This window comes from Dermacentor variabilis, chromosome 3 (genome assembly GCF_050947875.1).
Source record: "Dermacentor variabilis isolate Ectoservices chromosome 3, ASM5094787v1, whole genome shotgun sequence".
In the NCBI taxonomy this organism is placed as follows: domain Eukaryota; kingdom Metazoa; phylum Arthropoda; class Arachnida; order Ixodida; family Ixodidae; genus Dermacentor; species Dermacentor variabilis.
Window position 1 is genome coordinate 92,003,159 of NC_134570.1, and position 22,576 is coordinate 92,025,734.

Here is a 22,576-nt window from a genome sequence, read left to right on the forward strand (position 1 = left end):
CGATCATTACGCAGGGTAAATTTTCTGTGAAAAGAACAAAAAAAAAATTTTTTTTTTTTCCCTCCCACATTTGCTGCGGGATGACAACAGGTTAACAAACAGGCAGCTGCTGCTGTAACAGTGCGGGACACCAAAACAAAAATGGCAGCCGGCAGAGCAACCCGAATGACATTTTTTCTTTTCGCAAGTACATTACGTGCATTGAAAGTTTCTTCCTTATCAGTAATGAATAATATTAATATCAGCACGTTTGCGGCAATAACGTAGCCATGTCCACTTTGAGGGGACAGAAACAGAGATGGGTGCGCTTAGCTGCCAGTGACATAGAAACACATGGCGGGCAAACAGCAGCATTTGTCCTCACTACAATCCTAATACAGCCTGTTACCGCTAAGGGTGGACGAATATATCACCTGTGTTACAAGTGCCAGCGTATGAATAGGGTACACTTTTAACGTATCAATGTGAACGTCGCTACTATCACTGACATGCGATTTGTTGTGTGCCCACGAGTGCAGAGGAGAGGAATCAAAAGGCAACTTTTTTGTTGTTGTTGACTAAAACCATTATAAAGCCTAAATATAATAAAGGGGGGGGGGGCTGCTCTTGACCATTTTCTTTCTTTCTCTCTTTCTGCTGTTTAAGCTGAAGTATAATATTCTAGGCACCATAGCCAAAGGCGTACATCCGAAGGAAGGGGCGACTTGCGGATATTTTCTGACAGGCCACAACGTGATTCTACAACTTTCTCAGCGTGCTTGAAAACCTTTGATGTTTTCGGTGAGAGCAAAAGCAGACTGGAACGTTTGGAAACAAGCAAGGAATTATGCACTTTATGCACTCCCATGCATCGCGCCCACTTTTAATGACCCCACCGCTTACAGCGTGGAACATGCGACTTGATTATGTCCTTATCCTTAAACTGTACATCAGATACCTTGCATGATTTCCCCCAAACCTTTCTCCACACGGGAAATGGCTCTTTTCCAATTCTAAAGTAACAACGCGGATCTGACTGCGGGAGAATTGGGTGTCATTTGTAGGAGCTTTCCTGTGCCTGCTGACGGAAACAGACACGAAACGTGTTGGCATGTTGTGAAGTTCCATAACGTGAGTCAAATATGGCACCAGGAGTAAGGTTTACCTCAGGAGAAAAAAAAAAAAAAAAAGTGGGCCTACAAACTAAAGTGTGTGCGCAATAACAACACTCGGAGACCCGCATGTCGCAGGCACTCGTGTCTCCGCGAGCGCAGAACTTGGACCGGATGCAAAAGGCCTTGACCGCCGGCCACATGCACGAGAACAGTGACAAGGCACACACAGTGAGAAAATAAAATCGGCTACCAGCGCAAGAAGCAGCGCAAACACCCGCAACCAGCGTGCACGTCAGCAGAGAAGCGCAGCTCACTTGGCGCAAAGCTCGACTGCAGCGCCGTCACAGTCGCTAGGAACAAGTCGTGCATGGCTCGAAAGGAGGAGTTGCGAAATTGGGAAAGTACCTATAAACGTTGGGGAGTGCTACTTGTTTCGCATTGTCAGCAGGAGCGCCTTATCAATTATGTCGTTTGGATGCTTGCTTCGTGCTTGTTCTTTACTGAAACAAATGCTGTGCTGTATAGAATGTACAGACCTTTCCCTTCAATCACTGAAGGTTTTCTCTTTTCTTTTTTTTTCCTCGTGAGGACGATGTGAAAAATTCCAACCAACTAGAGGCTAACAGCTCCGCAGTAAAATCGTAAGCTAGTCCGAATTCGTACATATTATGGAAAATTAGGAAGAGTTGGTAGGTATGCTATGAGAGTTCTTTCCGAGATGTGTGCACTCGTGTTGTTTTACCATCTAAAGGTACAAATTTCTTCCAAGCAATGGCTGAAAAAACAGAGCATGAATTAAAGAGGCAGTGCGAATTCATGGGCAGCAGCATATAGAGAAAGACTGTGCTGATGAATACCTCGACTGCAGGGTCCTCACAATCTCTTCATCCCTCTTGGCCTGCCGCTCTTCCTCGAGCTTGCGTTCGAGTTCCTGCTGGGCTGCTTCCAACTCCTGTCGCTTCTGGTGCTCACTTTTGAGCTGCTCCTCTGCCTTCCGGCGAGCCTGCGAGAAACGACGGCAAGCGCGTGAGAGATGTTCAGACAGTCTGTGAAATGTGAAAGCACAGAAGTTGAACATAACATGCTTAGAACAGGGACGAGAAACACTACACGGCCTTACAGCGGTACGGTATTCGTTAAAAAAATATATTTGATCACTAACCTTAAAAGGTGGATTTTTAGTAGAGCAAATGATTGTACAACATATGTTTGTGAACTCTACACCCAAGCTGTAGCAGCAACGATGTCAATCTAATGTCGCACAGTTTCTCGGTGCTGTGCCTATCGAGGCCCAAAAATGTTCATATTATGCACCTCAACAAGCTCCACAGAGGGTGAGGTTCCCTGGTAGATAACAAAACTGGACTGGTGAGAACTTTTCCTTGAGGTGGAGCTTTATGGCAATGCACGTCATGATGCCATGAAGCCACAATATAAAGCAAAATTCGCACTGCCTTAAAGCCACACCTCTAGGCAAAATTCACATATAACTTGCACTCCACCTTTACTGTTAAATTTTTCTCATCTTTTTTCTGCAGTCTATATGCACAATAATACGACACAGCCCCACCGGCCAAATTAGTTTTTACATTTTGCACTACTGTTTAAAATCCATATCACCATAAATGTGGCACTGCCACTGTCATATTAAAGCAGTAATTGAATCTATCAGCCTGGCATATAAGGGAGGAGGGGTTGATTTTGATGCTAAAGATTCTGGGAAATAACCTCGCCTTATATTCAAATAAATACGGTACCTTCAGCACTGACACATTTCATAAGCTCTGGCAGTATTCATCACTTGGTATTTTCAACACCTGACTGCCCTTGTCTGGCTGACCATGCACGAGTGTGCTGCATAGCTTATGAGCCAAAGCAACAAGTGCAGGCTACTTTTGTTCCTGCAAGTGACGGCACATTTGGACCAGAGCAGCTCGGAGAGGCGCATTGGTCAAATGCAGCCTAATAAACAGCAGGCCAAGAGATACTACCTCTTTCTCCTTCTCAAGTTGAGCGAGATGCTGCAGTCGCTGGCGCTCTTCTTCCTGCTTCCTGGTGTGACAGGCCTGCCGCTCATTCCGGCGCTTGATAGCCAGGTGGCGCTGGTATGAGCGGTACGTGTATGAGTGCTGCGCTGCCGTCTGGATGGCTGCATGTAGCAAACGGACGGATGTCAATAATTTTTTAGTGTAGCCTCACAGCACTTGTGGATTGAAGCTATTGTAGCGCAAAGAAACATGGAGAGAGAAAAGGACAGGATGCCATGGACACAAAAGAAGAAGACCACAGTCCTCTTCTTTGTGTTTCTATGCAACACAATGGCTTCGATGCACATCACCCAACTAGCCCAAGAAGTCTTACCGCACTTGTGAATGTAGCAAGAACCTGCCTTCAGAGAAAACAGCCTGTATGCCTTGTTTATCTACAAATACAGTTAAACCTCGATACAATGAAGTAGATAAAATCGGCAATTCACTTCGTTATATAGAAATTTTGTTGTATTGAAATTCAACCTTTTATGCAAGTAAGTATGGCCACCGATTGATTTTATTACATGGAAAGGGGCCTCAGAGTTTTCTGAACTATCGGGCAATCGAAAAAGAAAGCAAATTTGAATGAGAAAACCAGTCATTTTGATCAATTTGGGAGTCAGCGACGAATGATACAGTTTCATGCCACGTCAATGATATCTTCACATTGGCGGTACGAATTAAGAGAAGCTAGGCACGCTTTCGGCACAATTCACCCAAATGGCTGACAGCATCGCCCGCACTGGGACGGCGCCATTATGAAAAATGCCAGCAGCGGGCAGCGAATGCTTCGTCTTCCTCTCGCTCCAATGGGTCACCGAAACTTGAGATTACGCAACCTTCAATACTAAACATGCTGGAAGACAGCTTACATGATGACACGCTGTCTCGGCACGCCCACTCTTTGCACACGCGGCAGATTACCTATAAAGCAGGGTGCGCGGCTGCATATACGCTCAGCCACGCATTCGCCTTTGAATTCCCTTCTCATGATCAGGGTCCCCTGTGACTAATTGACCTAGGTGAACGTACTCCTTACGCTTACAGCCATGTGTAGCCCCAGCCGAGATGCATGCGCCAGAAATCGCAACACGCACCAACTTACACCACCCCTCCCCTCGCACGTGCTTGATCGCGTTTTCACAAGCGAGCTTCACTTCCTGCGTGAAGCCACCATCTTTCTTTCTCACCCTCGCACACTTTCACTCTCATCTAAAGCACAAAGTGCACAGAATGAGATCAGATCTTTTCGCAATTTTGACTTTATACGGAACATGATGCGGCTTCACTTCGGCAGTCACTCTTGTGGCGCCGCGTGATTTGAGAGGTGCGTTTGCAAGCAGCCTCTTGTATTTCAATTATTTGATGATCTGCATCAACGGAAGTTCCCATTTATTGTCTCGGCATTCCTTTGCTGTGGAAGTGAAATTTTGTTACATTTAAATCGCATACAAACACTTTGTTGTATTGAGGTCCTAATTACATGATGTTCTATGGACAAGAGGTTATAAAAAGTGAAATACTTTGTTATACTGAGGTTTAACTGTACATTCGTAACTGTGGACTAGAACTACTAGTTAGGCTAGTTGGTGGATTGCTGGAGTATGTAAGGTGTAACACAAGACAATCAACTGCAACAAAGTACTATCTGCATCTATCTATATCTATTTGTTTATTGGTACTGATTTGTGGCTAACGATGAGTTACCCTGGCTGATTCAAAGTAAGTTGTTTGCTCTATGGGGATGAATTCCACTGATCTACCTGGAGTATGTTTGCATGCTAAACTGGCAATTTCAGATGGACTCCACCATAGGGGCATGGATTCAACAGAGGATTCATGGGCATGCTGCATCACTTCGGTTGGTTGGGCAAATTGAGCGAATCTAGTTGTGCCATCTTGTGTAAACATCATACGTAACGAGGTTTTCTGCTTGAAGATTGCATTTTCCTAGCACTTCAAGGCCTACACACAATAGATGCTGAGAAATGCTGAAGTCGCCCCAGTACATTGCCAATCCCAAAACCTACTCAACGGAAATGACATAATTTCCAGAATTGGGTGCGCGTGGCAACATTCTAGCTGGACAATTTGGCATGAAACAGTTTTTTGCAGGCATACTGAAATTTGAAAGGGGAAAAGACTAGTCGGCTATCTCTAGGATTATAGTAACTGTTCTAGGTAAACCAGTGGAATGCACCACGAATTGCTTCTAGGCAACAATCAGGGTCTAGGATGAGGATTAAGCTTGAAATAAGGCTGCTTCAAGCAAGGGTAAATGTCTGACTGCAGAAGATCCTACAAGATAGCAGACTTCAGTAAAGTGAATGGCAAGATGCAATACATCGAGCAATGGATACCTGACATCCATTGCAGCTTTGACTTGTAATCGGATGCAGAGAGCTCAACGACTTTGTCATCTGTGGTGACCATGAACCGATGCCCTTTTCTAGCAGAGGTGTCACCAACTGGCTGCATAGAAAACACATCACAGCGTGTTGGTCCTGGCATAAACACTTCAACTGCAGATGCAAGGCTGGACAAAATTCATATGCACATAAGCCTCACATTCTACTTAGATCAATGCCTCAGTTATGTCAGAAACAGTTTCCTTTGTGAAATGCAATAACATGTGCAACTTCCATAAACCTGCCCAAAAACATATTTTCTCTGTGTCATCCATGCATAATAAGTACAGCAGAACCTTGCTGATATGTTCCCATCACGTGCATTTTCCCGACGCCAACGTTCGCAATTGAGAACATAAAAAAATGATTTAACAGAGTTCCATTCATTTTTTACCGGTTCATACGTTCCCAGAAAACAAGATTTTTCGGCACCAATGTTCAGTACGTCGCAGAACTACAATCGTATGATAACGTTTTCCGGCCGCTAGATCCCGTGTAAATAAGAAAATATGCAATACACGGACGATCGAGAACGGTACCGTATTTACTTTCATAATGATCGCAGTGGCGTAATGATTGCACTCCTGAATTTTGTCGTCAAAATTTATTTTGTTTCTTTCCCGTGTAATGATCGCACTCCAAAGTTGCAGCAGCGATATGTCGTGTGCCAAGTCCAGCTAATGATGATCATGCTTACCATCTGTCGAATGCTGTTGAATGCTACGTGAACGACTCTTCAACACATACCAAGCAGTCTGCACGCACCAAACATTCTTAAGCAGATGCTTCATTTAATTCCCTTTATCACTTTCTGCATGCCCTATTCATACACCGACCACTTGTAACACAGCTAAGATATTCGCCCACCCTTAGCAGAAACGTGCCGTATTAGAATAGTACTGAAGACAAATGCTGCAGTTCTCGCAGCATGCCCGCCGTGTGTTTCTATGTCACTGGCAGCTAAGCGCGACCGTCTGTTTCTGTCCCCTCAAAGTGGACATGGCTACATTATTGCCGCGAACTTGCCGATATTAACAATATATTATTCATTACTGATACAGAAAAAAACTGTTTCAATGCACGTAATGTACTCATGAGAAGAAAAAAAATCCCCTCTTAAAACACCACACAACAGGAAAACAAAACACGTTTCGAGCTGCCAGAGCACCACCACATTGACTCGCGTCAGCGCCTCGTGCTGCAACAATTCATGCAACGTTTCGCACTACGTAGACATCAATAATAGTTGAGTCAGTCAACTTTTTTAGTTACTTCAAGTCGTACGTTTTCCCGGTTAGTACATTTTTTCACACATTTTTTTGCAATATGTATGAACGAGGTTCTGTCATGTATACTGTACAGTAAAAGCACATTAATTCGAATTCCGTGGGGACGCTATGAAAATTCGAATTATACAAATTCGAACTAATGAAAGTCAGAGAAAAAAAATCGCTCGGTTAAGGCACGTATATAGTTTGACGTGGCGTGAGCATGTGCGCACATGCTACGTCACGTTGGCGTGAACAACGTCTATACTTTGAAGCACTGGCGCAGCCAACGTAACCGAACGCGGCCAGCATGGTCCGACGTCGAGATGGTTCTTGCTCCATCCGCGCGTTCGTCGCACTGACTGGGGCGGAGAAAAGAAAAAAAAAATCTCGCAGTCTCGTGCGAACAGCGAAGCATCGATTGCGATAGAAAATTAGTAGATAGCTATATGAAGTAAGGATAATAGTTTTAATGGCCGTATAAACTTGTAAGCATTCGCTTACTAAATAAATTAACAAGCACTGTGTCACGCGCGCACAGGTAAGCATGAACGCATCTTGCTCGATGACCGCGGAAACTCGCTGAAAAACGCTGGAGTGAGGTCATGCAGCAGTAGCAGCGAGCGAATTGACATTCGTATAGCCATTGCTTCAACGCGAACGAAACGTAGAAAGCGCATCGCATATGAAGCTACCGGCACTACGCGCACGCTGTAAACATCGCAGATCGCTTTTAAGATGTGGCGCCCGCATGGCCGCACCGTAAGCAGCAACCGCCGAAGATCATACCCCCGTCTCTCCCTCGCCTCACCCCACTGCCTTGCGCGCGACAAGAGAGGGCGCGCTCTGCCCCACCTTCCTCTCTCGTGCACGCGAGATTGAGCCGCGTTCGCCGACTCACCCTCGCAAGCTCGTACACAGAGAACATGGCGCACGGCGACGGTGTTATCATCCTTGCCGTTGATCGAAAAAGCAAAGCTGCGCGACCCGCGTGGCGACTCCAGCGTGCTCCCGCGCACTAGCACTCTCCCCATCCACGATGATGTGGAGTTCGAATTATCGGTGGGGGTGCGGATTTCAGTGTGAATAAGCAGGATGTGTTACATATTGCTTTTAATACATTGTTGGACGGACCGCGGCTACTACTTCGAAATTTCGAATTAACGAGTAGTGAATTAACAAGCTTTTGCTGTATATACTTGTGTAAGGTGGGGGGATGGAAGTGTGCTCCAGTGCCTTTGTGCGGGCTGTCACCTGTTCTGTCGTCCCTACACCTCTCCTTTTGCACCCGTCAGGAGTGTCGGGGGGTGGCTTTTCTCATGAACCGGTTTGCGAAAGTGGCACTTCGCAATGCCGGCTGCGGCAGTAGCGGTGGCACAACGGGCACGGTCAGCAGAGCGAGCGTGAGATGGACCTCTCTGGGCCATCACCCAGTTTTACATTTTTCCTTTCGTGCACCAGCCCCTTTGTTCAGGCACCATTCGGACTTGAGCTCATCTGCAGTTCTTGCACCAACAGCGAGCGCTTGCCTTGTGTTGCTCCTTTTCTGAACTCTATGGCGAAGAGCAGTGCCTTAAGAAATGCATGGTCATATTACTATGCCGAGCCGCATTTACTGGAGGCCCAAGATGACAATGATTGCCCTAGCTCTTGCGAGTGGGCCCATTGGTTATTGCAAGAGCAGGCAAGCAGCATAGCCGTGGGGACAATTTTTTCCTATCAGCGTGTTGCGGGCAGGCTTTCTCCTGCAGCAATCTGCTAGCAGTGCCCCTTTCTGTATATTTGGCCTTTGGCTTGGGAACGCCTTTGATTCCTGCGCCAGCCCAGGTCTGCTTGTTTGTGCAGTACTGGGTGTCACTGGAGACAAATAAACTGCTTCTATAAATTTAGTGCAATGCCGTGTTTTCTTTGCGTGCACAGCACTCAGTGCCCCGCTTTTGCAGCCTGAGTGCACGCATCGTGGCGTGCTAGATTATGTGAGACGGCGGCTGACGTGGCCCTGTGTCTCGCTGAGCCCAAACCCACATTAGTCGGTACTCCTGTGAGGTATGAGACCACCACAAATGCCCGCACTATTTGATTTTTTACGAGGCGTGGGCCTTAGGCGAGGCAGGGTTATGGCTATTCACTAAAGCTTCAAACTGCGCTCAGACTGCTATGCAGAATAAGGTGACCACTGGTGGCCGACTATGGACAAGCCCACTGATTTTTCGGATAGAGACAACGCCATGAAAATGTATAAGTAATCAGGCAGTCTGAAATATTGAATTGACAGTGACAGATTTCCAACAAGAAGTGTGTCCCCATACCTCAGCGCGTGTGCGTGACGTGATGCAGATCTCTCCACTCTTGCGGCTCCCTTCCTTGGTGCCAAAGTAGGTGAAACTGTGAGGACGTAGCACAAAGTACATCTCCCACCACAGGCCCAAGGTAGACATTTTCTTTTTGAGCAAGCCCTGTAAGAGATAAATGTTTTTGTACACAACAGAACCTTTGCCATCTAACACTAAAGTTTACAAAATCTTGTGCATGATGCAAGAATGCCATAGTTGATTTTAAAGGGGCACTAACAGAAACACCAAATAGTCTGCTAAGACTGGTAGAGAATATTACCAAAACTGTTTATTCAGTGAAAAAAGTTATGGTATTATTAGCTGTGAAAACAAGCGCAAAACTTCTGAATCTCACACCAAGCTGCAACACTTATGATGTCACTGTTAGGTTACAGATTTGATTTTATCACATAGTTATAGTTACATGAAGAAAACAATTCCAAGACTTGCCATTTGCTCCATTTGTTGACAGTCAAATGCAACACAATCTTTTATTACATTAGTGAAATATTTACTCAGTCGCTGAACCTTTACTCAGTCGTGAACATTCATTGCAGCCACACTTTTGAACTCGTGCAACTGACCTCATTGCAAAAGCCGTCACTGTTAAATCATTGTATTTGCAGTAGTCACCTCAGGAAGCTTTGTACGCATATTTTTCCTGCTATCCAGTTTTGTTGGCGCAGCGTTACAGTAAACTAGAATATGTGGGCATTGCAGCAACTGACATGTGCTGTGCGTTATGGCACGTGCCATGTGAAGTGGTGCTTGTAGTCACAGCGTTGTCACTATCAAATGCATCTAACGAACCGTAGCCGGCTCTATACTTGCAGACAACCTTCTGTGGTAATGAATGAAAAGCTATGGGTGCAGAGCACACACAAGTGAGAGCGCTTCTGAAAAATTCCACATTTTCATCCACTAGTTTGAGCTGGCAAAAAGAAAACCAACACCTCATTTACAACAGCTAAATTGAACAAAACACACCGCTGAGTGCTGAAGTTGACTTATTTTGCGACGGTTGTGTATTTGCACAACCGTTGCACGTGGTAGGTGTGTCAAAAGTAATAGGGTTTACTTTAAAGGACTTGAGTTCACCCTTGTGTCAGGAGCATTAAGCTAAATGTAACAACATTCCTCATGTGCTGACCTCTCCTTCTCCCTCATCACCACATGCCTTCCCTTGCTGCTCGCATCCTCAGTTTGCCCTAGTATTTTATTGCGGCGATCATGCTGCAGCATTAGTGGTCACTGCAATATCAGTATTTGCAATAGCTGGGCTGCTCAGTGTGATCAACAGCGAGTGTCATGGTGCGCCGACATGAGTAAAAACAAAAACAAGAAGGACTAAGAAAACAGAAGGTGTGGCTAGAAATGCGCAGATGCTTCTGCGTTACTTTCCGTGGTAACAGCGCCAGTATAACCATGTAAATCTGCTTCACCAACAGGGAGGCACGGATAAGCCCCCATTTTGTCGCTTGCCCTCACTTGCTAGTTCAGGCGGCAAAGTAAAAGAATGTTGCTGCCTTTACTTGTATTCAGGGGACCTAATAATCTGGTGTGCCTGTTGGTGCCCAGAATACGAACACGACATGAAAGCCACTTTTACAAGGCCTCCGAGACCAACCACACAATGTCCTGCACTACACCAGCAATATTTGTCTGATGCCTGCCAGAGCCAGAGCTGTTTTGGCACAATGTGTTGCAATTTGTCATTTTTACACTTTCGGTGCAAATTGGAGCAGCAATTTGATCAAGTATAAAAATGGTTCAATTAGCACAGGATTCCCACCCTTGGACTAGACTGACTCATATACAACTCAGGCAATGTACAATGCTTAGCGTAACCTGACATTGCTCTACAGTATCACTTTGAAGCTTCTGCCACAACTATTTACTAGAGCATGCTGCTAACAGTCACAGGAATAGAAGTGATGCATTGTAGGCCCCAAGCTTCCAAGCCATGGGTCACCTTTTTGATGACATCTCCCACGTAGATGTCGTAGACCTCTGCAGAAGCTTCCACAAGACCGCAAGGCTCAGACCCTGCCGTGTAACGCGTCTCAAGAAATGCGAGAAAAGATTGGAAGTGGAAAACGGGGAGCAGAGTGGCGAGCTGGCGAAAATCTTGAGAGTCCCATTCTTTTCCCAAGGCCTTCACAAATGTGCTTGTCACCTGAAAACATTAAACAATGCTTTGCTTGGTACCCGCATACATAAAGCAACAAACATGCATGACTTGCACTGGTTACATTCAGTCACTGCTGGTCTCCGTAATCACAGTAAGTCATGACAGCTTGCATATACTATAGCATTGCACTGGTGATGCACTACAGGTGACTTGTCAGCTTTTGAGTGCTGTCAGTTTTTCTGTATCATAATATTTTGCAAGAGAATTGATTATAACAATGTTGCACACAAAATTGTAGCCATTGCCAGAACAAGGGCCCCTTTCCTGTCATTAATTAACAGATATGATGTCATTCAGTACACAAATCATTATGGTTGTTGTGCACTTCATTTTTGTGCTCAAGGCACCCATACAAGGCACAAAAATATCAGTATATGTTGCATTTCTGGATGGACAGGTGTAATATGTTTTCTTCAACAATGAACTTCTTTCGCCAGACAATTTTTCATCAAAGCCTTGTCTGAATTGCAACCAAGTGAGTAGACACACATGCAGGGGCACAAACAACTTATACGTGCAACACTGAATCAACAATTCGTATACATCAACACATCAAACAACACACAGATATGAACTGTAAATATAAAGACAAATGCACACATATCTGGTACTAAAAGAACAGAATCTACATGAAAAGTGAGCCCCTTCATTTTTGTGCAAGCATACAGGCCCACAACACCGTGAACGAATGATTACAAAAAACATTTCCATCCTCTTGACAGACACACTCAGGCATACTTGACTTTGAAGAAACAGCACTTCTGCATGATGTTGCATTGTAGAACTAACCTCTTCAACTTCCTCTGCAACCATGATGACCTCTGTCATGTCCTTCTGAGACGTCCGCAGCTCTCCCAAAAAGCAGAACACCCGAAACAGCTGTGCAACACATTTCTCAGGGAATGCCACAAACTCCCGATCAAGGTACTTTTTCTTGCAGACGAGCCAGCACACATCCTCAATGTGGTCCCGGTATCTGGAAGACAGTAACGAGAAATGTTAAACAAACGACAACAGCGTGTACTGTACTTGGATTTTAGGGGGCAACTGCAAAGAAGCCCAAGACACAGGAACTGAATTATTCTAATGGTTTCTGGCGACCTACAAATATTTCACTTAATCATGTACCCGCTCAAGCAATCCAATAGTGAAAATACAAGTTGCTTTCAGTAGGCTGCAGCTGTTAAACATGCACACCCCACATAAAAGTGTTCAATGAGCCTAAATGTTCAACGGAAAACCTACTTTTCACAGACGTCAGATCTGAATACACACACTCTCAGGTATATGTGCAAAAAGTTATGAAAAAAACTACACTAAGGTATACACAAACGCAAGACACCTCAAGTGCAGACTACAAACATATATAGGTGACCGAATCGCATGCAAGACGACATGAAGAATGCGGTGTACAAGATTTCTTTATCGAACAATTCTGCTCATGCTGGCTAAACAGGGCTATGTGTCACTTAAAGGCTGAGCTAACAACAACAGAACTGTGGACTGCTGGAAGTGCCATAGCTGGCACTTCCAGCTACGGCACCACAGTGCTCTCAATCCAAGTGCAAATCAATTTTTGACAGGCTGGAGATTGCACACACGTCTAACAACCGAAGGAGGAGGACAGTCACGCTAGATAGCATCCTCTCCTCGCCCCCCCCCCACCCCACAGAAAAAAAATTTCTGGCTACGCAACTGGTATATTCCCTGTTAGCCTTAACTCCTAATCTTTCCCAGTACAGTATCTTAAATGGGAACATTCTATATCCTTACATTCTTCCACTTTTCTTGAGAATTATGGTAGCCATAGAATCTCCACAGAAGTTACTCCAGTTATGCATGTATGCTTTTTGACTGCCAGTGCCTCCAAAGAAAGGATGGACAACACTGAATTCACTGCACAGCAGTCATATAATAACCATTCCAGCAGCCTAGCAATAAGCATGCTGGATTTCCAGGACAAATATTTTTGAAAATCCTGAAACTGACATTTCCAGCTGTAATTAAAATGAAAATGTGTCCAGTGTTCTATCTCGTAACAACTATAGGCCGTTCAGCTCAAGACGAGTCCTGAATTAAGGGCATTCAGGAAAAGACCAAGTTCTGAAACAAGATCGACAGCCTACTTGTCCAACTTCACATTCTCAAAATTGGTAAGAAGCAAATCAACAATGCTACAGTGAATGCACAATCCTTAAATAGAATTCCGGTAACCAACAAGACGACTCTCTACAAGTACAACTTGTTGGTACCCAGTGCTGCTCCTTAACTTACTTTTTAATTGTCTTGAGGTCAAGAGTACTGGGCAGACCTTGAAACAGCTCCTTCAGTAAATACACCATGTACTGTTCGAACTGCAGTTCTCGTGTGCTGCAGTATTCTTCCAGCGCTGCCTCTGCCCTTGTGTAACCAAGGACTGTTCCCAAACTTGATGTAAACACCTAATTTAGAAAAGTTGATGAAAAAGAAAAGGGGGATGCCAAGAGATTACTTAAAACCTCGTAATAAAAACATTTCGGACAATTCAGTTTCTAAAGTGAGAATTAAGTCTTTGTAGAGTTTAAATCAAGAAAAAGGCAACATTACGCGGCTTTAATGCGCGACACTCCCGACTATTTTTTTGTTGTTGTTGTTACTGATTGCCCAAGGTTAGAGTTTCAGAATTTGCTTCAGCTAAAAAACTGTTAGGTCGTCTGATAGTGCAACTGGCTTGTGCGACGGAATGCCTTCCTTTGAAGCTAAGTAAGGCAATTTGAACACTTCCACTTCCCTTATGGCCCCATACATCCTGCCTGTCAGACAAGCCAGCAGTGATTCAATACAGGTTGCTACACGTACATCTATCCTGCTCTTTGTTTTGTTACTGCAGAAAAAAGGAATGTGCATCCGCTCGCCAGAGTCGCCGACACAGCAGTATGTAAACACAGGTGGCATCACAACACGAAGTACAGGGCAAAATTTGTGCGGCAAACACACTTCATGTTCACAAGTCGCATGTGCGATCCAAGTTTACGCAAGTTAGGTGTTGACATCTATTCCATTGTTGAAGTCATTCGCTGGACCCCACAAACAACTTCGACTGATACCTCACAGAAATACAAAATTCGCGTCACTGCTGATCTAGCGTGCTGTATTTACAACTGTTTAGTTCAACAACAGTCTTCATTTCGGTGGACGCACAGATGCCTCAACATGAAAGCACGAGCAGTTTGGCCTGCCAAGCCCAAACGATATTTTTAACGATGCTCGCGGCATCGCAGCGCTTGCCATCCGTCGCCTGACAATGAAAACAAAACTACGCGAGGTGACGTGAGGTCCTCGTTCGGTCATACACAGGTGTTCAACCTGCAGGCATTACCTGCCTTCAGCGACCAACCAACGCATGTTGGTGCGCGGCAAGCGTGCACTGCCGCCCGCACTTTAGAAAGCGAGAGCACAGATTGAAACCGCGCGTCAACCAACGCATCTCGCCGGTTTAAACTGGGGCAATGAAAGCAGCGCGAGAATCTCGTAGGCTGCGTGCGACCTCCCACCCGTGATTTGTATCACACGCACGGACGGTCTCGTTCTAATCGTTTCATCTTCCTTTTCAATGTCGCCAACGTGCATGTCGTATACCCGGTCACTTTAGCCACCGTTGCTAGAAACGTTATATCAAGAAATGACATCAGCGACACCGAGCCGGGCAGCGTGTGTGGTAACCCGCTAGCGACATCCGCCACCCAAGGCATTCAGTTTTTTTTTTATTGCTGTCAATGAAGCAAATCCGGAGCAGCGCGGTAGCGCAATGCATGGTCGCGTCTAACGGTTCGGCACGGTTCACTGGACAGCGCGCTCTACCACGGGGGTTTGAACGGTTATATTGGCACAATAACGAAGAGCCGCATAGAAAACGAGAATCTTGGGTTTCTCACAATAACGGGAATGCGACAAAAGACGCGGTGTGGGCGTCTTTTTGTCGTGTTTTCGTGAGTCACAGGCACATTGCATTACGGCACGCACACTCGTTCGATAATTGCCTACCTTGAGGCGAGACTTCGCCACTTTGCCCGAGTTGCCATCGCCGAGCGTGTCGAAAGCGTGCCATATCGCGTTGGTCACGTCCGCTTCCAGCTGACCCATGCCGTTGCTGTCAACAGCACTCGGCTTCGCCATAATCTGAAAGCACACGCATTCAGCTGCGGGAGTGGGTGACAGGCGACGGGCGCATACGGGCGGGCGGCTGCGGCTGGACCACGCGACCCCTGCACCACCTGTTGAGTCACACTGGCAATGGCAGCATCCGAGGTCAGTAGAGATTGCTTGGTTTGAATGAGAGTTGAGTACGTTGTTACAGATTAGAAATGTCTGCGTACACTGCGATTTGGAGCAAAGCGCGGCTTACAAAACACCGCCAGTGCCCGCTGGTCGCATCCGCCAGAGGGCAGAACACAAATGATTTGGCGCTGAATTCAAATTTATCTTGCGTGTACTTGGGTCAGTGAAATGGTGGCATAGAAGTGTGAACAGATAGAAGTGCACAACGAGCAAGTTATAAATAGGAAATTTGATTCCTTCGTTGTACAAAAGATAAATAACAGTAGAAGAGCAGTTTCTCACTGTAGGCTGTAAAGAGGCTGCGTGCCTCTTTGCGTGCGGGTATATGAGGCGTTCTCGTAGATTCCGTGGTCCGTAAGCTGTTAACTCCGACTGCACATATCCTGTCACTACCTTATTTACGGGTATGTATGGCTAGTCAAGCTGCTCTTTCGCAGCTTTTTACCTCACATTCACAAATGCATTGACGTGGTGAATAAATACTCTAGTGGTGTGTCTTCGGGCAATTCGACCATTTAATAAGTAAAATAATAAATGCAGTTTCGCCTATAATGCGAAGCCGTGACGCGATAGCTGGGCGAAATATTATGCGCAGTAAGTATTGCACTGTTATTTCTGGTATCGGTTCGAGTAAACATTCAAAGACGCATGCGAGCAGTATGTTTTCGATAAGAAGGAAAAGGATAAGAAAGAAAGGGAAGCCTTGTTCGCCCAATTGTGAACAAGGCTTCCGTATGGAAGCCGAAACGTTTTGTCTTTTAATAAGTTTTACTTGGTCGGTGTACGTCTTTCTTTGTCAACGTAGTGTCTTCCATCGCCGCGCTCAGTTATATACTAAATATCAAGGGTGTTTCAGCGAACACTTCGAACATTTTTTAAAGGTTGCCTGTGGAAGATAGCTCAATTCTAGTATATGAGCCGGTCTACTAGAAGCAGCGGACCCCACTTGCAAAACAAAAAATTGAACTGCAAGATCGACTAATTAACAAGAATTCGCTAATTAACGTTCTATCTAATTATCTTATGACCCATCTTGCAATTTACAAATTCTAGCAGTGGACTTCCGAAGGCGGATCCATTTGGAACGAATTTTCAGGACGACACCAGTTTCGACATATAAATTCCCGAACTTTGCGGAGAAATGCATTAGCGTTCCTGTTACTTCTGTGCTTCAGTGCATGAAACAACGTTTTGTCAACAAATTAACTGGAACGCCAATGCATTTCTCCGCAATGTTTCTCCGTCCGCCGGCGGCCTAACGACGACATGATGCGGATGTTATAGATAGAATGATGGCAATGGCAGGGCGACGACAGTGTGACGAAGGAAATTACGGAGCTGGAAAAAATTCTGGGGTTTTACGTGGCAAAACTACGATCTGATTAAGAGGCATGCCATAGTGATCAACTTCGGATTAATTTTGGCCACCCGGGGTTCTTTAAGGTGCACCAAATGCACGGTACACGGGCGTTTTTTCGCATTTCACTCCCGTTGAAATGCACCCACCGCGGCCGGGATTCGATCCCGCGACCTCGTGCTCAGCAACGCAACGCCAAAGCCAGTAAGCCACCACGGCGGGTGCAGTTCGAATGAAGACGACAGCATGATGACAACAGGATAGCCGGCCGTGCTAAAATGATTTCAATAATACGACGACAATGGCATTGGCGATGCTGGAATGACTATAGGGCGTGTCGACGACGGCACGACGACAGTCGAACGAACAAGACGGCATGATGATCTTGCGATGACGCTAACGGCATGACGACCACGGTATGATGAAAACGACGCGAAATACGACAGCATGGTGACCATTGGATGAAGACGCTAGAGTGGCGACGAAGGTATAACGGCCGGCGTGACGACAACGTGAAGCCGGTGCTGAAACGATGCCAATGCTATGCCGACGATGGCATGACAATAGGATGACGATGCTTTTAACGATAAGAATGGTACGACGACGACGGCAATGGGATTCATTTTGTCGTAGTGATTCCAGTGTCCTCGTGTCATTGTCATCATGCCACGCATCTCTATTTCATCGTCGTCACTGCGTCGTCGTCATACAGCTATCTTCATACTGTCGTAGTCGTTCCGTCATCATCATTCCCTTGTCGTCATGCATGACACGTGTATCATCAAGTGCAACAAGTTCATTGTTCAGCGAGACGGTCCCCAGTGATAATGTGTCCAGCTGGGTCGTCTGCAGACTTGTACGCCTTACATAAATAAGTAGCCCAATAAAGTTACTTCTTTCGAAAATGTAATCGATTACAGTTGCCAATCATTGCCCTCAAAAAACAGGTGAGCAATTAATAAAAATTAATCGATACACTAAAGCAACTTTCCGCCCTACTTTTATTCAAAATTGTACAAATGCAGTAAATAGAATGAGCAGGCCTAGATCTTTCAACGCGTCCTGTGCAGCCCTTCACATGTTGCTTATTTTCACTAATAAGTGCTTTTCAAAATTATCTTCGGTAATATTCCCTCTTTTTTTTTTGTGAAGACATCTGCAACGACACAGAAAACTTGCTTTAAGTGCCCGCTGGAGAGAAGGGTTGTGTTGTAACGTACAGACACCTTGCCCGCAAAATTATGCTTACTCAATGTCATGATGCTCAGATCTGGGTCATCTATGAAGTGTAGCACTTCATTGTATATAGCTGGGACAGGGGGAAGGCGCTCTCGATAGGGCGAGCGAAAGGCTGAAAGGTCGTTCATAGGGGATTCTCTAGCGTCAACGTCCTAAGAGGTCATCGCTAGCAAACCATAGAAGCGTCGTTTCAGTTTGTCGGCCAACATCATGGTGTACTTCCTCTCGGTGTCCTGCACTCGTTAGCCATTTAGACCTAAACAATTAATTGAAACGGATGCCAACAAACATTCACGTTCCTTGAAAAGGTGGACAAACATATGATGTGGTTCAAAATAAGCCTGTATATTATTCAGCCCTAAATATACTGTTCGTGTGTTACAACTGCAATAGGTGTACGAGTCGCGTGTAAGACAGATAGAAGCGTATGCGTTTAATGGCTAACAGCTTTAACGGCCAAAGTCATTGGCTGCACCAACCGTATAAGAATTAAGCAGCTCTTACCGCTTATGAAGTCAGCTTAAAAGTGCTTTAAGGAGAAAAAGAGAGAGTGAGAGAGATAAATTTATTACGAGAGAAAAGTGCAGAGGTCGGACTTCCAAGAAAGGTGTACAAATATGCGTGCCTGCCGTGTTGAGGTCATCAAGGCATAGATGCAAGACGCTGATTGCGGGAAGGAAGAAATCCTTGTACATGTTTTCATCCCTTTGGATACTTAGTTCCCGCCAAATTCAAGTGCTCAAAGCTGCGTCGCCTACTATAGCTTATGTGGTCAAAAATGTAATTTTTTTACATGTAATTAGTCACTGAAAAAAGTAATTGAATAACAGTGGACATTACCGAGTAAACAAACGAATAATTAAATTACAAAATTACCAGAAAAATTTGGAGGATGCTTAAGCTTCGCCTTTAAGAGTGGAACGCGATAGCATTGAAAGATCCCCGACTGCTTCTCACGCTTCCCGGCAACTGCAGCCAACCGTAATGTTTACCGGAAAACGCTGTCGGCGAACGCTACGCACAAAGGCGAGCGTTCTGGTAGAAACGCGGCCTCTTGACTGGGCGGCGGATGCGCGGAGGCGAGCGCCGCCTGGACGTGTAGCAAGGAACCGGGCGCGCCGCTCTATGAATGATAAACGCTGGAAAGGGAGTTCGTGTTTGAGTTTCCGCGTAACAGAATTATGTTTTCTTGTGTATTCAAATTACAATCCGACGCTATCATGTATGTAGGGTGTGTGTAAGTCATCCTTCACACTTCTTCTGACGCATTTTACTTTGAAAAATTCAATCAGTACAGCAACGTCTCTGCACTACACAGGGGGCCTGCGTGATTGAGTCTGCGTGAGTCGGAATAATTTTTGGTGAAAAGGCGGTCGACGCTGGACTGAGGAAGCGGGACGTCGACGCCGCATTTCCTGCGGCACAGGACCCAAGCTTAAGAGGAAGCTTTAGCTCAGGCCCAACTCCGACGCGGCCTATTCAAATACATGTAAAACGCAAAAACGTTTTTCTGAGATGACCCCTGGGCCGATTTTAATGAAATTTATTGCATTTGAGAGAGAAAATTAAATTCTAGTGACTGTTGGAAGCGGAATTTCGATTTATGCTCTGTATTTTGTTTTAAAAAATTTCAAAAATTCGATAGCTCGAAAAAAATAGAAGCACGAAGTATACAAATTCATAGCTCTACATCATAAACAGGTATCGCGGTTCTGTAAACGGCATCCATTAGATCATTGAAAGCGGACAAATTCGGTACGTGATTCTATATCTTACGTGAACTTGTTACATTGTGTACGAGGGTTCGGCAAAAGCTGTATTTCCATATTACTGAATTTTTCGACATTCATGCGTCACACATCAATTTTGTCCGCTTTAGATGTACTATTAGATATAATTTACAGAATTGTGTTATCGTTTTTCATTGCTGAGTTACAGAGTTGTAAACTTCATAGTTTCGTTTTTGAAAATTTACGATTTTTGCCAATTTTTAATAAAAAATTGCCTGTCTAAATAAAAAATTCGAGACCAACAGTCACTAGAAGTTAAGTTTTTCTTTTACGTGCAACAAACCTCGTCAAATTTGGTGCCGTGGTTGCAGAGAAAAACGAATTCTCCTTTTACATGTATTTAGATAGGAGCGCCGGAGCTAAAGCTACCTCTCAAAGCTATCGCTTTAAACGTACTTGATTACTAGTAACTATACTTGTTTCGTCACGTAGCAGTCTGGTTGTGTGGACCCTATTGCAAGTAATCGCTTAGCAGGAATATCGCTCTGCAGAAACAGCAATGAAAGTTACGCTTAAACCGTTTCCAACAGGGCGTGGGATCCGCAGATATTTCAGTGTCCCTTATAGCTATAGATTAAATTGGGCATAGCACTGCGATGGGATGTATCCTCTTAAATGATGAAAAAAATATTCCGCATATTGTGGACAGGCGTATCTACCGGGGGGGGGGCGCAGAGGGGCACGTGTCCCGTCCGCCCACCTCTCTGGCAAAAGTGGGGGGTCGAAGTAGGCCATTTGGCCCCCCTCCCGCCATTTTCGGAAACTTTCACGGCCGGCTAAACACTGGCAAATCCAACAAAACAACAGCTGAGGCCAACTTTTATTTCAGAATAGCACCCGTGTAAATGTGCTTTCTTACCTGTGTATCCTCTGCTTAGTCAGTGAGGCTTATCTTTCGGGTCTCGCCGCCACGTGCTGTATCAGATGACGCTCGACCGGCCGCATTTAGCAGAGGATACGGTTCTTCGCTGTGCAAGCCGCCTGCGGGATGTGCCTTGCCCACCTGCATTGTAGAGGAGATTGTCACCGTGCAGTCCGCAGTTAAGTTTCACCTTCTACGGCTTGCATCAACCTGTGCTTGTCGGGGCCGTCTAAACTATCTTTAAAAACACAAAATCAGCTTTGCTTTCTTTTGTAATACACCGATCTGTAATTATTGTTTCATTTTAGCGATGGTTTTTTTTTCTAGGTTAAGCGACTTCCTTGTCTGTTTAGCGACAACGTTTTTTTATTTAGCGACAGGTGATTTATTGGCGACTTCAACGAAGAATTGAGTATATCGTTGAGTCATTTCGAAGTGAGAAAAGTTGCTTATAGAATGGCCTTCTAGTTGGCAGTGTAACATACAAAAGGTATTTGTATTGGCCTAAACTCGCTTTACGACGCACAGACTCCGCGGTAATGATGAAGTAACGGTCGTCTTCGCATTGCTAGTCATCACCGCTATATAGTCATTCCCGTTTGTGTAGTGCAAAGTTTCACGATGAATCACATTGCAATTGTGCTTTGCAGCATAGTGGTCATTACAGACTTCACATTGTGTTCACAAAATTGATGTTTTTTGTTAAATTCTTTACGAAACCGATGTGAAGGTGTTCAAACGCTGCGCGTTCTGCATCATCGCTACACGCATTCTATTGGTGGACGTCCGCAAATGCTGCGGTAAATTAATTTACCGAGACCAATCGGAATAAATTTTATGTTCAGCCTTAGAAAACAGCTGGTGAATAAGACAGATTGACTGTATAGAAAGGCATAAATATCGGGGCGGCTGAGCTTGTTCAAGCGAATTGGAACAAATTGGAACCATACAAGCGTAGTATTTGACGCGTAAAAAGCTCGGGTAATTGTCATCGCCATGTTATAAGAACATGCGTCGAAGAATCGAAGAATTTAGTTCTCCCAGCACGAACATCGAATAAATAAATAAATAAATAAATAAATAAATAAACGAGGGCTAATGTAGAGCGAGCGCCTTTTCGTGCTAGAAAAACTTGGTTATCTTTTTTCTTCTTTTCAATCGTGCTGCATTTGCAACACAATATGAAAATAAACGCAGCATTTCAGCTGTCATCATCCGTTACGTAAACATATTAGTAAGATACCAACACGGGTTTAGAAGAGGCTATTCTAGATATACTCATCTAACTAACTGAAACCGTCCATGATTTAGCAGTAAAATGATGGCAACCAAACTGACGCAGTTTTTATGGATTACAGCAAAGCCTTCGACAGTATTTGCGACAAAAAGTTACTTTACAAACTAACTGAAGTCCTCAAAAATATGCAGTTTATAACGTTCTTGTCAGCCTACCTAAGAAACCGGCAGCAACATGTTGTTTGCAAGGACTACCCTTCAGAATGACTTTTAGTAGACTCTGCAGCATCCCAGAGGGGATTCATGCTTGAGCTGTTTTTATTTCGCGTATTCATAATTAACATAGTAACAAATATTTCAGTTAAAACTAAATTGTACGCTGGTAACTGTAATATTTACTCGATCAAAAGTGCTTCTGACCAACATAAGTCTAATCAGGACGTCCAGAAGA

General features: G+C 44.8%; 1 protein-coding gene across 1 annotated transcript in view; it reads right to left on the reverse strand.

Annotated features, from left to right (window-relative positions):
• Positions 1 to 15,686, reverse strand: part of LOC142576041 (switch-associated protein 70-like) — a 37,931-nt gene extending 22,245 nt beyond the window's left edge. The window contains exons 1-8 of the mRNA XM_075685945.1: positions 15,348 to 15,686; positions 13,599 to 13,765; positions 12,114 to 12,300; positions 11,106 to 11,309; positions 9,110 to 9,256; positions 5,485 to 5,596; positions 3,086 to 3,243; positions 1,952 to 2,097 (exon numbers count right to left, since the gene is read on the reverse strand). Of these exons, the coding sequence (XP_075542060.1) occupies positions 1,952 to 2,097; positions 3,086 to 3,243; positions 5,485 to 5,596; positions 9,110 to 9,256; positions 11,106 to 11,309; positions 12,114 to 12,300; positions 13,599 to 13,765; positions 15,348 to 15,479 (1,253 nt within the window). The 5' untranslated portion in view covers positions 15,480 to 15,686. The remainder of the gene's footprint in view (positions 1 to 1,951; positions 2,098 to 3,085; positions 3,244 to 5,484; positions 5,597 to 9,109; positions 9,257 to 11,105; positions 11,310 to 12,113; positions 12,301 to 13,598; positions 13,766 to 15,347) is intronic.
• Positions 15,687 to 22,576: the final 6,890 nt, after the last annotated feature.